The sequence below is a fragment of the Lepidochelys kempii genome, chromosome 11, assembly GCF_965140285.1.
Source record: "Lepidochelys kempii isolate rLepKem1 chromosome 11, rLepKem1.hap1, whole genome shotgun sequence".
NCBI lineage: Eukaryota > Metazoa > Chordata > Testudines > Cheloniidae > Lepidochelys > Lepidochelys kempii.
Window position 1 is genome coordinate 37,914,798 of NC_136390.1, and position 17,740 is coordinate 37,932,537.

The following is a 17,740-nucleotide window of genomic DNA, read 5'->3' on the forward strand; positions in this document are numbered from 1 at the left end:
TCCACCGTGCAATTCACCTCAAGGCTCTTATTCATTGCCACATCCCTGTTTGGGATTATAGCCTTCTTCCACAACTCGTGATTGTATGCCAGGCAGGGCAGGTGAAAGGACGTTTCGCGCCCTTGGCGAAACTTCCACCTTGCGCCCCCCGCCCCCCCCAGCCCTGCAGCAGCTCCCCACCCCCCTTTCCGCCCTGAGGCACGCCCCCCCCCACAGTAGCTCCCTGCCGCCGCCCTCCCCCTCTTGGTCCGGGGAGCCGTGCGGCAACTCCCTGCCGACCCCTCCTTCACTCCCTCCCCTCAGCCCGGGGAGCCGTGCTGCTGCTCGCTCCCTCCCTTCCTCCCCTCGGCCCGGGGAGCCGTGCAGCAGCTCCCTGCCGCCGCCCCCCCCTCCCCTCGGCCCAGGGAGCCGTGCGGCAGCTCCCCATCCCAGCTCACCTCTGCTCCGCCTCCTCCCCGAGCACGCCACCACTACTCCACTTCTCCCACCTCCCAGGCTTGTGGTTCAATCAAATGTTTGGTGCCGCAAGTCTGGGAGGGAGAGAAGCATAGTAGGGCAGCGTGCTCAGGGGAGGAGGCGGAACAGAGGTGAGCTGGGGCGGGGAGCAGTTCCCCTGCGCGGCGCTGCCCCCCCCCCCCGTTACTTGCTGCAGGCGGCCCTCCCCGCGCCCCCCTGCCCCAGCTCACCTTCGCTCCACCGCCTCCCCAGAGCACGCTTTTGGCCACCCCCAACCACTTGGCGCCCTAGGCAACCACCTAGTTGGCCTAGTGGTTGCATGGTTGCACCAGTCCTGATGCCAGGCTGTCATGCAGATTGATCTCTGAGATCTGCTAATTATTCAGTCCACATACCAAGTCTTTGGTCTCCCCCTTTGATTGTCTTCTGTCCACCATCATTGCAAAAGTCATTCTACTAATACAGCTCTCTGGTCTCCACTGAATATGCTTACACCAATGTAGCCTAGCCTCCCTCAACTTTTCTTTAATTGGAGCAACCCATTTTAGGCCCCTTACCACCTCATTTTGTTTCCTATCACAGGGTGAACAACCATTTGACTATCTCAACATCTTCATTTCTGTGGTGGAGAATATACCTCCTTTCTTGTGGCTGGCCAAGTCTTTGTTCCTTATATTATATGGATCAAATTGCAGTTTTATAGACTCCATCTTTGAACTTCACTGGTATCTTTTTTTCACAGAGAAGTGGGGTCAGCTCCTGCCATTTGCACCATGCAGCTTTAGTATGATGCCAGGTATTTCTCAGGGGGGAAACACAGTCAGCAACCACTGGTTGCCTAGGTATTTAAATTCTTTCATTCTTCTCGGCTCTCTGCCTGTGACATGGCGAGTCCTACTCCCTCAGCGATCATAGGCTTGGCGATCTAAGACCAGCCTGCTCAAAACTATGTTGCCATTGTTCAAAGTTGGCTTGCAGGGTCTCACAATCTTCTGCATATGTCACTAACTCATCAGCGAACAGCATGTTACAAGAAGGTTCCCCTCATATAGTCTCACTTATCACATCCATGACAACTGAAAAAAGGGGCTCAAATGCTGCCCCGATGCAGGCCAACATTTACAGGAAGTTCTTTACTGTACCCCCATTTAGTTGTGATTACAACAGTCATTCCATTATGCATATTGTGGATAAGATACATGGCCAATAAGAGAGGTGTCAGAATGCTAACTTCACCAAACTACTTCTCTTGGTATATGATAGTACACCTTCTCCAGGTCCACAAACATCATACCCAGTTGCCAACTCTTTTCTCTAAATGCCTCCATCAGGATTCATAGCACAAATATGTTATCAATTGTGCTCCTTCCCACCATGAATCAATATTGACCCTTCTAAATTCCAACCACTCCATGCAGATGCTTGTCATGCTCTCCCATGCTTTCATGACTTGTGATGTCAGATTAATTGGGTGACAGAAGAGATATTACACTGTGCACTACGTTTAAAAGCAAGTCCCACAAACCTTTTACACCATTCATCTGATGTTTTCTTTTTCTCAAGAGTATAATTGAACAAACTTGTAAGATACTTGATGCCTTCCCTTCCCAATGACTTCACTGCATCCACTGTTACTTCATCTGTCCCAGGTACTTTCTCCTTTTTCCATAGTGCCTCTGCAGCCTTTTCCTCCTGTATACAATCTAGCATGCCCCAGTTCAGCTTACATATTCTGAATTCCTTCACTGGGTTCTCCTCATTCATCACTCTTTCAAAATAATCATTCTAAACTTTGGTTGACTGACTCACTTTTTTTTGGTGCGCAATATACCATACTCGTGTCTAATGTAAGCAAATTCATTCACATCCCTCATCATTCTCTCTTGCCTTGGGGAGTTTATAGATGATCTTCTCTCCCTCATGTCTTCCTAGTCTGTTATATAGCTTGTCACAGGCCATACTTTTAGAGGTCAAAACACTTCTTTTGGATTCCTTTTTTGCCTCCATGTATTCCATCTTATCACTGCTTTTTGAAGGTTACCGCCCCTCTCGCCCAATGGATTCTTTCACTTGAGGATTCCATCTCAGGACTGAATTTCAAATACTCCTTCCTGTCCCCCCAAGTTCTATACAGTTTTCTCCATCCCATGCATATGCCATCTCTAAAGCAAAGGAGAGGGCTACAAGGTGAGGGATTCTTTTTCATGGGAGCAAGCTGAAATATTAAGCTTGAGACTTTGTATGCAGAGAGGAATGGCTGGAATTCTGGCAACCTCCCACTTCTGCTGTGAGAAAAATTGGGAAAAGAGCTGGGTGACTACCTGTGGGAGAAGGAACAGGGAGGGACAGCTGCATTTGGGGACTGAGTCAGACAGGAATCATACTCCTGGTTGACAGCTGTGGAGACTGAAATTGTCTGTTTATATGTAAAGCGGGTATGGCTTTTTTTAGCTTCCCAGTCCCGGCAAAACAAACATGGACTTTGTTTATACAATAGCATTGGAATATCAGTTTCCTTCCTAAAATACTTCAGCGAGTTAGATTTTGATAAAGTATCTGAAGTAACCTCTTTTAGGTATGTGATGAGGCAAAAAGCCCTCAAGCAGAACTTTTTCATACTTAGATGTAGGAAACTGGATCATTGAGGGTACAGGGATCCAACCCAGCGGACCAAAGTGGTGAGGAAGGACAGCAATGCAAGGATCAGGAGTTGAACCCACTAGGTAAACTGGACAAGCTACTCATCTGAACCAATATGTGATGGGTGTGGATGTTCGTTGACTGCTTTGATTCTGACACTGGTGCAGTAATTCAATTCTACATAGTGTTAGTGTTACCAGTACCAAATATAGATCACGTGAGAGGTAAGCCACTAATATTTGTTAATGATGTTCCAGTCACAAGTGTCCTTTGTTGTGCTCTTCAACAATTCCTTTATTCTGGTAAAAAGAGGAAGCTACTGGACTCTTGCACCAAATTTTTGAGGAGCCAAGTTGCAGAGAAAAAAAAAAAGAGACTTTCCCAGCCAATCATGTTTTTCTTTGCCAAGTATTTTAGAAGCAATCACTAAAGACCTTAGGGCAATTAACGACTTTGAGATTCTCCCTGTTCACTAGAAATTGCTTGAAGACAACAGGTGGGATTTTCAAAAGCTTTCAGGACTGCTCTAATTCCCCTCCCACCCCCTGCCCTCTCTCTCCATGAATTCAATGGGAGATTTACTATGGACTTCTATGGAAGCAGAATTAGGCCAATGCTGAGCCCTTTTGAAAAATCTCATCCATAAATCCTAACTAGCTAATTCAAAAGTCAATTTTCTGTTGAACAAAAATTGGAATTAGCCCCCTTACTGCTTGGAAAACAGCAGGAGAGACAGCCTGGTGAAATCAAAACCTATGTTAAAATTAGTAGGAGTTCTGACTTCCAGAGAGAATGGAAGGATTTATATCAAAGTGGACTGCTGGCTCTCTTGTGCCTATATAAAAAGGAAAGCAAAGTAGAGAATGCATTTTATATAAAAAGATGCAGAAGCACATCCATTTAGCACAAGTTGTAGCAAGAGCATAATTGCAAACTAAGTGTAATTTACCTATAACAACATCGTGACCATCAACCAGGCCTGCAGAGAACAGCTCTTGAGAAACGCCATCTGCCGTGTCTGTCCAAAAGGTGACATGAATATGTATTAGTGGCCATAAAATAAAAATCAATATCCAATGCAATTTAAGAAAATATATTTCAGCTTCAAGCACCCAGCTAAGTGTGCTTGAATTCAAAACTGTCTTTATTAGAAAAAGATAAAAAAAGGTACCACAATTTCCCATTGATTATTAGCCCATCATATTCCGCACAACAAGAAACAAGATAACATTTTGAATCTTCATGAAGCCCTTAAAGATCATTGCCTGGTTTTGGCAATTACTTAACTAGATATTTTATACTGCACTCACTGTAATATCAGAGCACCTTACAAGAAAATAAGATAGGGATTTGTTGCTCTGTGATTCTCACTCTCTTTCTCCCAAGGCCGAAAAGTTAATTGTGTTAAGTTCTCTTGTTTAGCTTGCTTTATTATTGTTATGAAGGAAGAGCTACATTGAAGAGATGGGCCCTTTCATTTGGATTTTAAGGTTGCAATTTTCAAGGTAATTCTGATCAGGGAGTTCCATAGCTGTGGAGTAGACACTAAGAGCACAGTCTTCAACTCTCATGTCTTATTCTGTGTACAGCTCCTTCATTCCTGAAGGACGCAATTGTTGTAGAAAGCCAGGGCTAAGGAAGGAGAGAGACCGTGCCTAAAATAGCTCAATCCCCAATCCTGCAGAGCATTGAAGATTAGACCCACAACCTTGTTCTCAATGTTGTCCGTAAATGGGAGGTCAGGTCACTGACCAGAACCCTGGGGTGATGGGATCCAGCCTAATGGTGTTTTTAAGTAAGCAGGCTGCTATATTTGTGATCATTTGGACATTTTCCATGGTTTGTGTACTCATTCCCAGGCTTAGAGAGAGTGGCAGTAATACAGCCTGGAGGTCACAAAAGCATGTATCATGGTGTTTACCTGTCTGTCAGAACAGCGCACTGTCTCCTGGTCAGCCCTTGTTCTCTCTCTTTTTATCCCCACAATCAGTAAGAAATCCAGATAGATGAAGATCTGTTTGGAGGATCATCTAAAGGCTGATCTCCTTAATGATTGTCAGTTATAGGGGCAATTTGTGTACTTATATTAAAAACAAGTGATTGCAAAAATCCCACTATATAAATAAATTACATTAATATGAGAGGAGAGCATATAGCTCTATATACCCCAACACCACTACTATGGGTATATTTTACCCCAAAGAAAACACACACCCCTTCCTATGTCCAAGAAAAATACATCTTTTTTAAGTAATCAAATTTCCCTTCCCATTTAGATTACTTTCTAGGCAGCAGCACTCTTAGTATTTATTCAATTTAGAACACTCTGTTGCAGTGAAATTTGAAGCACAGTTATAGCCCAAATGCTGGTTAAGTGAACAGTATCTTCTTACTCAACCTATCAGCTGTGTGTTTTAACCAATAATATCTGCAAAAATACAGTTTTATGGCTTCTTACAACTATTAGCAATAGAAAGCAAATACAGCTGGAAAAGTGAGCTGGATTCTGAAGTTCCAATTACAATGACTTAATTATTAGTGATGATACACAAACCAGAAATAAATACAGCTAACTTTCAGATAAAGATGGAGTTTGCAGAATTGGCAAATACTTCTCACTTGTAAGACTGAGCAAGTTTTATATGGAAGCAAAAAGAGGCTCATATGTGGACCCCCACAATGCCATTTTCAGAGTAGTATTTCAGACTATAACCACATGTGCTTTCAAGGATACCTTACTCTATTTTCCATCACGCATACAATGATCAGTTTATTGTTACAACATGTGCATTTTTATGGTGTAACTCTTATGTCACCTTGCAAAGCGTCCTTTCTAAATACTACATATTTCACTAGATTAAAATGTGAAACAAAAAGTCTATCCTGTATCTATTATACTGTACAAGATATAACCTCTGTACGAGATATAACCTTATCACTAGAATTTACATATTCTGCACTATTTTTGTTTGGTTTAAATAGTGTAATATAAAACCTTTGCATAGTAGGAAACACTTCAGAGTGGTAATTTATATTAACCATAATCAGTAATCAATTTTGAAATACCCTTTTGAGCACTAAAATAATTATTTTAATTAAAAGTGGTCTTACCTCTGCCTGGAGTAAACTCAAATCGTATGTCATTAAGTTCCTTTCTAGAATTCCTAAAAAACATTCAGTGCAAACATTAAAATAAGTTTGAATAAGCTGTGCTTCACTACAAGTGCATTTAACTTTATAAATAAGTTGCTGTTATATATAACGAGCATTTTACAGTTTTATGGTCTGCTGTTACCCAACTGGAGTATAAAATACAAGCAGACATAAATAAGGTGAAAATCCCAGGGAAACTCAACAATACTGGTCTTATAAGAGCAACCAACAGAATTATGTATTTTAAAGTATAAAGAAAAATAGTAGCATCCGAGTCAGTAAAACAAACTTTTATTATTTGGGGGGGAGGGACGGGGAGGGGCAGGAACCCAGCACCAGTCCTCTAGTACAGGAACAACCCATACTTTAAAAAGTTATTGGGATAATCATTGCTACAGTATTTCAGTATGGTACTTCATATTTTCAGTACTTGATGTACAAAATCTTAATAAAACTCTGTACAATGAAACAAGAATATCTTGCAGAGTATGGTGGATTATATTTAGATTTTTTTTTTTTAAAAAAAACCAAACGAACGATCTTGGCCACACCATTTACAGCCAGAAAATTTCAGGGACCCACATGCTAGAATAAACCTAGAAAACTAATACAAAACAAACATCAGACTTTGTATATAACCCTAATAATGTTAGTTTTCAAGTGAAATAAAAAACATAATAAAGCAATGTTTTGAAAGACAGAACTCTCCCAGCATCATGTACTATAACATTAGAAGCAAATCATCTCTCTACCACCCACCCACCATCGAGGACAGAAATACAGAGCAAGAAAAATGGTTTGTTTTCTCTCCTTGCCTGACAGTTAATGAGAAACAGTACAAAACACGCAAGTCTTGGGAATTCAAAACTATAAGCAACCCAATAAGAAGGCTAATTTTTGGTTTAACAATTTATATAGCAATACTTAGTTTTAAAAAAAGCAGTACAGAAACAGTTAACAATAAGCTTTTCTAATAAAAAGGCTAGAGCAATGAACATTTAAAAATTATATTAAAACAAACTGTTTCCTATGTATTACTTATGAAATGCAAAATTACCTTTACTAATATATTGGCTAATGCAACAGGCCATTACAACAGGTTAAAGAAGTCTTTGTTTCCATTAACTAAAGAAGAAGCTACAATTGTGTTTTCCCAGTGCCAACTGTTCCAGTCACACCACAATCCCCTACGTCATTTATTTGTCTGTCTACTTTAAAGACAAAGGTATTGTTGTATACATTTTCTGTTGCAAGATACTTTGGCAAATAAAATTCTATATAAGAAAGGAATGTCATAGAAAATCTCTGTGTGAATGAACAGAGTTACTCTACAACAGTGGTGGGCGGCCTGTCAGGGTAATCTGCTGGTGGGCCACAAGACAGTTTGTTTACATTGACCGTCCGCAGACATGGCCACCTGCAACTCCCAGTGGCCGCGGTTTGCTGTTCCCAGCCAATGGGTGCTTCAGGAAGTGGTGCGGGCCGCAGGGACATGCTGGCCACCACTTCCCGCAGCACGACTGCAGAACATCCTTATACTGCATCACTGACCACCAAGTTCAATGAATGAGAACTGCATGGGACAAAAAAAGCTAGAGGGTTTAACTCTCGGATCCGTGTCTGCACTCCTCTGTTCTTTCCTCTCATGTTGGCACCATTATCGTAGCCCTGATCTCTCATGTCAGTTATTGCAATTCCTGTATCTTCCAGCTTTTTAAGAAGCACATTTGTCATACCAGCTCCTGTAGTACCATCAATGTCAATAAATTCTAGAAAATGCTCTCTGACAGTCACCATTGCAGGGACATTTTCACTAGGTTCTGTTGTTACAAAACGCACCATTAAAGTCATTTGTTCCGTATGGCTGATGTCAGGTGTGCAACCCAGAATAACAGAGTAATATCTTGCTGACTTCAGATCTGCCACAATCTTCTGTTTGACTTTTATTGCCAGTAACTGTATGATCTCATTTTTAATTGTTTTTCCAAGGTAATGGTATTTGTACATTTCTCGGGTGGTGACTCTTCTTAGATGCTCCCGGAGTACGCATCAAACTCAGCCATCAGCTCCACAATTAAAAGGAAGCTTCCATTGTTTGGCACATACAGCTGATCTGAAATGGCATGCAGTGCTAGGTTTTGGGTAGCAAGCATTCTTACAATGGCAATGAGCCTTTTCAGAACATTTTGCCAGTAAAGAGACTCTGATGCAATCTTCTCTTGATGCTGATCCTCTATGGTGGCCTTTAACCTTCGTCTCATCTCAAGCTCTTTCCATCTATGGAATGCTCTCTGGTGATTTGCTGCCTTCTCATGGCATGCCAGATTTCTAGACAGATTTTTCCAGCCCTTTGTTCCTGTAGAACCCAGTGTGGCTGGAACATTAGACTGGAAGAGTCTGCAACAAAAACAGTATGCAGCATTCTGGGTTTTTGAGTACATAAGCCAAGGCCTCTCCACTTTGTCACCATTGGGGATTTCACGCCAGTAATGTCTTGGATGGAAACTTCTATTTTCATTGTCTTTGGGGAACATGAAGTCTTTCACTTGCTGTGGCATTTGAGATGGAGAGATGGATGCTGCAGTAGCTGCCAGGTCACCTGTACTCTGACTAACTGGTAGATCAGGCATCTCCTCACCACTCACGTTCTCACTGGGGCCGGGAGGCTCACCGTGAACATCTGTGTCTATGTATCTCAGGAGAGCTCCTTCCCGCTTAGATAGAAAAGCTCCCTTTGCTTTCTTTCTTTTTCTGAATGCTGCCCCAGAGGGGCATTTTCTTCTTTCACTCATGACTGCTGTTCTGTGCCAGCTATAGTGGCTCTCAACACTCAATTGAAGGGGACAAATAAGCAGGCTGGTAGCAGGACCTGAGTGAGGGAAGATATCAGCGTCTTAAGGGCCTAACTGGCTCCTACTACTTCAGTTGACTGCCTGTTCTCCGCAAGTGGGTTCAGGGAAGCAGCAGGAAACAGGAAGCTCCCTGAGAAGCTGGAGTTAATCAGTCCAGTCTCCTGGGGGTGCTAGAGAGATACATAAGAGGCTCCTCCCTCCTCCTCTCTCTCCCTGCAGCTTCTGCTGCTTTCCGTTATTCCCTCTCCCCTTTTCTCCTGCCTGCCTGTTATGTCTCTTGTGCCCTCCTTCCTCCACCACAGCACTCCACCATCTCTGTGCATATGCAGAGAGAAAAAATATGCACCAGCAGCAGACAATTTTCTACACTCTGGGTCCACAGTCTGGCACCAGAAGCAGCTGCCTCAGTTCACCTCATGGTAAGGCCAGCCCTGTGAAAGGGGCCACCAATACAACCCTCAACATGGACCCAAGTACAAAGGAGGTGTGGTGTGGTTGTGGCTGTTAGTTCTGTACCCTGCCCATAGTGTTGCCCCATTGTCTCCACTTTGGTCTCTGTGCAAAGCTTGGTTTTTGTCAGGGTGAGGTGAATTTCACCCACAATATGATTTAAAAACACATTAAATAACTTATTTCAATATATACTTTCTCTAAATATGTCCAAGCTACTTGTACTTATTGCGAACTAAAACTGGAGGTTAGTTTATAGCTTTAAAATATGCTTGAGTGGTCCAAGTGTAAAATAAACTTCTGAATAATATCTGAAATGGGTAAGACATCATTCACCTGCTGCAATAGCTTAGCAAGAGCCCATCCAATTTTTAACAGTTTTTTAGAAAAAAGTAAAAAAAAATTCCATTTGGGCTCAATGAAGTTTTCATCTGAGAACAAACTATTCAAGAAATGTAAGAATGTGTGGAAACAGGCTTATAATTAAAGTGCTTCATCAACCATAACTACAGCACTGCTTTAACAGAGGAAAGCATAGGGGTTTTTTTTCCATTCTAGCTGCAGCAATGTTTATTAAAAACTGCTTTAATATACACAGTTCCTTTTTTCCAGTACTTTTTCCACTCACAGTTTCTTCCCATGTATATGAGATCAGACTGCTTATATAGACAGTACAGCATTCAAGCCTAAAACCACTGCCTTCATATTTACCAGGAAAAAGGCGTTTCGGCCAGTTCAGCATGCAAGAAAGCCACTGGATGTTTCCTATACATCCTAAAGAATTTCCTTAAGATTCTACAGGGATTGTGGTGCAAAAATCTCCTTTCCTTTCAGATTTCCAATTTTGGAATTAGTTAATTTTCACCATCAATAAAACATTAGTTCATTTGCAAAACAGCAATCTCTCTCATTTTTTGGAAACAGCAAGCAGGCTAAGCCCAGAGACTAACTTAATTGCTGTAGCACACTCTTTTTTCTAATGAACAGCTCAATCTATTTGAAAAGCTATTAGCAGTAGAATGTGTTTTGCAGTCCATTACTCTTCTCTTCAGTAAGGAAACTATAAGCAGGTTCAAATTTCAGTGTACCAGGCCATGAAGTCTTACTGTAGGAAAACTAAATCCAACAGGCAGACACATTCAGCCATGACTGAGATCTATCATCACTTGCTAGATACATGATATAGTCAGGAAACAGCAAAACATAACAAAAATAGACACTTCACCTTACCAAAATGAGCTAGAAGATATTGAAAAATTACAAAGCTACAGGCAATGTTTACAATGAAAAGTATCCACCTACTGAATATACCAGACACTTGAAAATTATTTCAACTTTGAAGTATCTGGCACTTTATTCTAGCAAAACAGATACTAACAGGTAATTTGGTATAATCTAATAGAAATATATAGCTAATGCAACTATGCAGTTATCTGATTAGTAACATACCGCCTTTTATTAGGCTCATTTGCTTCCGCATTCAAATCAACATCCATTAATCAGGAGAGAATTAGTATAAAATGATGTTTCTCTCTGGAAAAACCAGGGAGGCTCTGGCTTTCAAGTAGCCTTACCAAGAAAAGAAAAAGCTCTCTCATTCTTTTGGCTCACTTCCAATATCAGATTCCCAGAAATATGTGGAATAATTTATTCAGCAGAGGACTGACAGTGTACTTCACATTAAACACCCATTGAAAAAGCAAGTGAGTCAAATGTCTAACATCCCCCTTATACAGGGCACTGTTTTACCAAATGCAGGAGGCATCACCTCCTGGCACTCGGTATCTGCATACTGCCTTTTGAAGCTAGTGCAACAGGAGCACCAACTCTTTACTCCATGCTTTTTATGGGATGAACAATAGACTCATACTCCATCAGATTTGTACCAACACTGAATTGTCCAGGCTATGTGTGTTTTCACTGGGAAACGGAGAAATCCAAAATACAGCACTTGGGAACATTATATGAATTTGTACTATTCTGGGGGCTGTGTGTCTAGCAACCACAGATTAAATTTTCCCAGCTGGAACATACAGTACATAACAAGACATTAAAGTATTATATACTATTTGATGCAAGTTACTAATAAGCACCTTTTAAATGCTCTGACTTTCAGAGCAGCATGTATGCAAAACACAGTTTAACAGTTACAAAAGGGTACTGCATCATTTCACTGTATGCAGTTTGCCTCCCAGGGAAATGAAAGGCCTGCTATAGTCTGGAGTTTGGGGTTGTTGACTTTTTTGGACTGTGGCATCTTACAACCAAAAGACTAAATTATGACCTAACTTTCACTGCACCAAGACACAAGCTACAGGCCCCAAAATACCACAAAATTAGCTACAAAGTTTTGTAGTGCTTATTGGTCATGCTACATGTAGTTTGAGAGCACAACTTTCAAAGATAGGCTACAACTGTTCCATCATATGGACTACCCTTTATAGATTCTCCGACGGACCACCTCCCCTCCCAGTTGCAATCACATAATGTCTCCGTGGCAATTTCAGCAATTGCTTACATGGAAAAACAGCAAGGGAAGTATTCATGTGCATTAAGTATTTATTTTTTCCATTTAGGAAAGTTATTTTTACTGTCTTTTTCATTTCAGCTCCCCATGGTGCTGGAGCATCATTCTGTCTCATCTAGTCAGTTTCTTTAAGGCCTAGTAAGTTTTACCAGAATACTATGTAGGTTAGGAATGTGAAATGAAATAAATTATATCTCAAACCAGTATAGCTAGTCTGGAAAAAGCCATAGCGTAGATCGAGTGATACCAGCCAAGAAGTATACATATTCGGTTCAAGGAACTGGTTTAGATTATACTGGCAATAGAGTTCTTTTGCCAGTATAAGATGCATCTCCAACAGGGAAATTGCCAGTATACCTCTACAGGGAACGCTTTCTAGCAATAACAAGGTGCAATTTGGAAATAAAGGAGGAAAAGAGCCAGTATCATGTGGCCAGCCGGTTTCTGAAGACCACCAGCAATTGTTCCGTTGGCCACAGTTTAGGAAGGAGACAAACTTTTGAGTTTACACAGTGCTCTCCTTCAGCTCTGGGAAGTGTACTCAGAGTGTTACAGATAAATACAAGGTGGAACAGATAGTTTAACGTAAGTAGTTAACACATTTCAAGGGATCATTTAAGGTGAAGTGGCCAGTTAACACCTCTCCTGTCTGAGGGGTGGGGGAGGGGATGGAGATTAGTGGGTCATAATTTGTTGTAATTAGCCATAAATCCACTCTCTTTCTTAAAACCATGATTTTTAGTATCTAGCAAAGTTATGAATGTAAGCTCCCAGGCTTGTCTTTTGAAGGTGTTATGCACGATGAGGACAGAGGTCAGATATAAAGTGATCCCTTTGTGAAGAGTTCACAATATAGGCGATACGGTATTTTTGTCTTTTATCATTTTTCTGGCGTGAGTTCATTCAACGGCAAAGTGACAGCTTTGCCTATGTCAAGGTTCCTCCCCCACTCTGAACTCTAGGGTACAGATGTGGGGACCTGCATGAAAAACCTCCTAAGCTTATCTCTACCAGCTTAAGTCAAAACTTCCCCAAGGTACAAAATATTCCCCCCGTTGTCCTTGGACTGGCCGCTACCACCACCAAACTAATACTGGTTACTGGGGAAGAGCTGTTTGGACGCGTCCTTCCCCCCAAAATACTTCCCAAAACCTTGCACCCCACTTCCTGGACAAGGTTTGGTAAAAAGCCTCACCAATTTGCTTAGGTGACTACAGACCCAGACCCTTGGATCTTAAGAACAATGAACAATCCTCCCAACACTTGCACCCCCCTTTCCTGGGAAATGTTGGATAAAAAGCCTCACCAATTTGCATAGGTGACCACAGACCCAAACCCTTGGATCTGAGAACAATGAAAAAGCATTCAGTTTTTTACAAGACGACTTTTAATAAAAAATAGAAGTAAATAGAAATAAAGAAATCCCCCCTGTAAAATCAGGATGGTAGATATCTTACAGGGTAATTAGATTCAAAAACATAGAGAACCCCTCTAGGCAAAACCTTAAGTTACAAAAAAGATACACAGACAGAAATAGTTATTCTATTCAGCACAATTCTTTTCTCAGCCATTTAAAGAAATCATAATCTAACACATACCTAGCTAGATTACTTACTAAAAGTTCTAAGACTCCATTCCTGGTCTATCCCCGGCCAAGACGACTACAGACAGACACAGACCCTTTGTTTCTCTCCCTCCTCCCAGCTTTTGAAAGTATCTTGTCTCCTCATTGGTCATTTTGGTCAGGTGCCAGCGAGGTTACCTTTAGCTTCTTAACCCTTTACAGGTGAGAGGAGCTTTCCCCTGGCCAGGAGGGATTTCAAAGGGGTTTACCCTTCCCTTTATATTTATGACAGCCTAAATAACAACTATATGGGTGACACAATCAGTGCATTGGATGAGGTACACCACTTGCTGTAATTGGCATGTGGATCTTGAATGATGTGTTTTGGGGAGTGTTGAGGATTGTAGCAGTGAAGGTATGTCTGCAGGTCTTGCATCTGTTGTTCTGGAAGGGTCAGGTGTGCCCTGGTCTATGGGGAGCTTGCTTCTGATGAGCTTAGAGAAGTTTGAAGGTTGTTTGAAGGCCAGGAGGAGGAGGAGGAGGATCAGGAAAGATTTCTTTCAGGATGTTTTTCCCATTGAGTATGGGATGTAGTTGTTTAATGACACCCTGTACAAGTTACAGTGTAGGGTGGTAGGTGACAACTAGAGCGTATGCGGTTGAAGAGGATTTTATTTCTGTATTGAAGCAGATTCTCTAGGCGTATTTGCATGGCCTGTTTCAAAGTATGAAAACAACCATGGTTACTAGCCATGGGTACTAAGATGGCTCTCCAGTATGCCAGCCTCTTCACGGGCCACCTTGAAGAAGAATTTCTGGACAAAATGCACCAGGAAACCAATGAGATATCTGAGATGCATTGATTATATTTTCATCCTCTGGACAGACAACCTAAACTCCCTCAGATTTTCACCACATTCGCAACCACCAATACCCATCCATTAAACTCTCGCTAAAAAATGTTCACACTAGCATCAGCTTCAACAATGAAACCCTACAAACAACTATATACAAGAAACCCAGAGATCACCACACCTACCTCCCAAATCTAGTAACCACCCGAAACTCACCAAGAAATCAGTTATCTACAGCTAGACACTTGTGTACCACAGAATACGCTTCGAGGAGACAGTCCAGGATATACATCTTAAAACATTTAGAGATGAAAAGAGATCTAGCATGTCTTTCAGTCTCTCTCCTTACCAAATGCAGGACCACAAATTGTCTGAAAGCAGTTTATAATTTTCTCTAGTCCATTTGCTATTTAAAAGTTATTTTCAGAATAACTTCTATTAACAGTTGTTAACCTAGAGATTTTTTGCAAGCCCACTTCTAGCATTTGATATGTGAATTGTGTTATCTGGTGTTGGACATACAGATCAGGCTGCAATATTTGTCCTGTGACTGGAGATGCCAAATTCTTAGAATGAGATTATCGGCAGCACAAATACTGGTAATTGAGGATTGTTTGCTGCAAACATTTTCTTATACACACACACACACACACACACACACACTCTTCAAATTCACTGTTTCTGTGAATTTGTTTGCTGAAATATTCAATGAAAGTGAGCACAAAGGCATAACTATAGCCAATTCCATTGCCTTTTTTTTTTATTATTATTATTATTATTATTTGAGTACATAGCCAAGGAAAGTTTGGTGGCATTCATTTACCCAACAGTATTGCTGACTGCAACATTTTTATGGCTGATTTAGAACAACGCTTCCTCAGCTCTCATCCCCTAATGCCCCTACTCTACATTGACAACATCTTCATCCTCTGGACCCATGGAAAAGAAGCCCTTGAGGAATTCCACCATGATTTCAACAATTTACATCCCACCATCAACCTCAGCCTGGACTAGTCCACACAAGAGATCTACTTCCTGGACACTACGGTGCTAATAAGCGATGGTCACATAAACACCACCCTATACCGGAAACCTACTGACCGCTATGCTTACCTACATGCCTCCAGCTTTCATCCAGACCACACCACATGATCTATTGTCTACAGCCAAGCTCTACGATACAACCACATTTGCTCCAACCCCTCAGACAGAGACACCTACAAGATCTCTATCAAGTGTTCTTACAACTACAATACCCACCTGCTGAAGTGAAGAAACAGATTGACAGAGCCAGAAGAGTACCCAGAAGTCACCTACTACAGGACAGGCCCAACAAAGAAAACAACAGAACACCACTAGCCATCACCTTCAGCCCCCAACTAAAACCTCTCCAAAGCATCATTAAGGATCTACAACCTATCCTGAAGGACGACCCATCACTCTCACAAATCTTGGGAGACAGGCCAGTCCTTGCTTACAGACAGCCCCCCAACCTGAAGCAAATACTCACCAGCAGCCACACACCACACAACAGAACCACTAACCCTGGAATCTATCCTTGCAACAAAGCCCGTTGCCAACTGTGTCCACATATCTACATAGGGCCTAATCATATCAGCCACACTATAAGAGAACTTCACATCTTCACACATGTTCACCTGCACATCTACCAATGTGATATATGCCATCATAGAATATCAAGATTGGAAGGGACCTCAGGAGGTCATCTAGTCCAACCCCCTGCTCAAAGCAGGACCAATCCCCAATTTTTGCCCCAGATCCCAAATGGCCCCCTCAAGGATTGAACTCACAACCCTGGGTTTAGCAGGCCAATGCTCAAACCACTGAGCTATCCCTCCCCCTGAAGGCATTGTGCCAGCAATGCCCCTCTGCCATGTACATTGGCCAAACCGGACAGTCTCTCCATAAAAGAATAAATGGACACAAATCAGACGTCAAGAATTATAACATTCAAAAACCAGTCGGAGAACACTTCAATCTCTCTGGTCACTCGATTACAGACCTAAAAGTGGCAATTCTTCAACAAAAAAACTTTAAAAACAGACTCCAACGAAGAGACTGCTGAATTGGAATTAATTTGCAAACTGGGCACCATTAACTTAGTCTTGAATAAAGACTGGGAGCAGATGTGTCATTACACAGAGTAAAACTATTTCCCCATGTTTATTTCCCTCCCCTACTGTTCCTCACACATTCTTGTCAACTGCTGGAAATGGCCCACCTTGAGTATCACTACAAAAGGTTTTTGTTTTTCCTCTCCTTCTGGTAATAGCTCACCTTACCTGATCACTCTCGTTACAGTGTGTATGATAACACCCATTGTTTCATGTTCTCTGTGTATATAAAATCTCCCCATTGAATTTTCCACTGCATGCACCCGATGAAGTGAGCTGTAGCTCACAAAAGCTTATGCTCAAACAAATTTGTTAGTCTCTAAGGTGCCACAAGTACTCCTTTTCTTTTTGCGGATACAGACTAACACAGCTGCTACTCTGAAAATTATCTTTTACGGAATTCCAGCCAGTTTTCAATCCAGGTGACAGTATTAGTGTTTGAGCTAATTTGAATTAATTTTAGAGGCAGGATTTCATGAGACTATCAGATGTTTTATTAAACTCGGAACAATTGCCTGCTGCATTCCCTTCATCCATTAATTGTGCAACAGTCAAACAAAGCAAGACTTTTGTTAGGCAAGACCCACAGAAATCCACAATGCTTATTGCTTACAGTCACATTATCCTCTGGACATTTAATGATATCTTTAAATTATTTGTTACATTTTAAGAAGGCTAGATAAAAGCTAGAGTTAGGTTTCGGGAATTCAGAGCATCACTTTTCTTTTGGTGTAAGCTGCCTTTGCTTTTCTGGTCTTTAGCCATCTCTCAAGGGCTAATTAGCGGAAGTGATACAATAAATTAACTTGCTAATTCCCTTGATATGCTTAGATGCAGGTCCTGTGGACTAGCTCATTTGTATGTAGATTTCCCAGGTATTCCTTTCCTTTTTTTTTTTATTTTAGCAGTTCCTATTCTGTAAGTTATAAGTTACTTTTCATTAGTTAGTTGTTCAAACTGATTCCATTTATTTTTGTTCGACAGAAATGTGAGAAGAAAGGAATTCAGTATCTTAGTCATTAAATTAATCTCCCTCATAATTTGTTAACTACTTTCTTCTAGTACTACTCTCTCTCTCTAATATATCTGTGAAACTCTACTCTTTGAAA

The 17,740-nt window shown here is 41.3% G+C and overlaps 1 protein-coding gene across 3 annotated transcripts in view; it reads right to left on the bottom strand.

Moving 5' to 3' along the window:
• The window catches only part of STK39 (serine/threonine kinase 39), a 198,848-nt gene that overhangs the window by 41,402 nt on the left and 139,706 nt on the right, over nt 1-17,740 (bottom strand). For all 3 annotated transcript variants that reach the window (XM_073305735.2, XM_073305734.2, XM_073305733.2), the window contains 2 exons: nt 6,208-6,260; nt 4,046-4,114 (listed from right to left, as the gene is read on the bottom strand). In XM_073305735.2, coding sequence (XP_073161836.2) covers nt 4,046-4,114; nt 6,208-6,260 — 122 coding nt within the window. The remainder of the gene's footprint in view (nt 1-4,045; nt 4,115-6,207; nt 6,261-17,740) is intronic.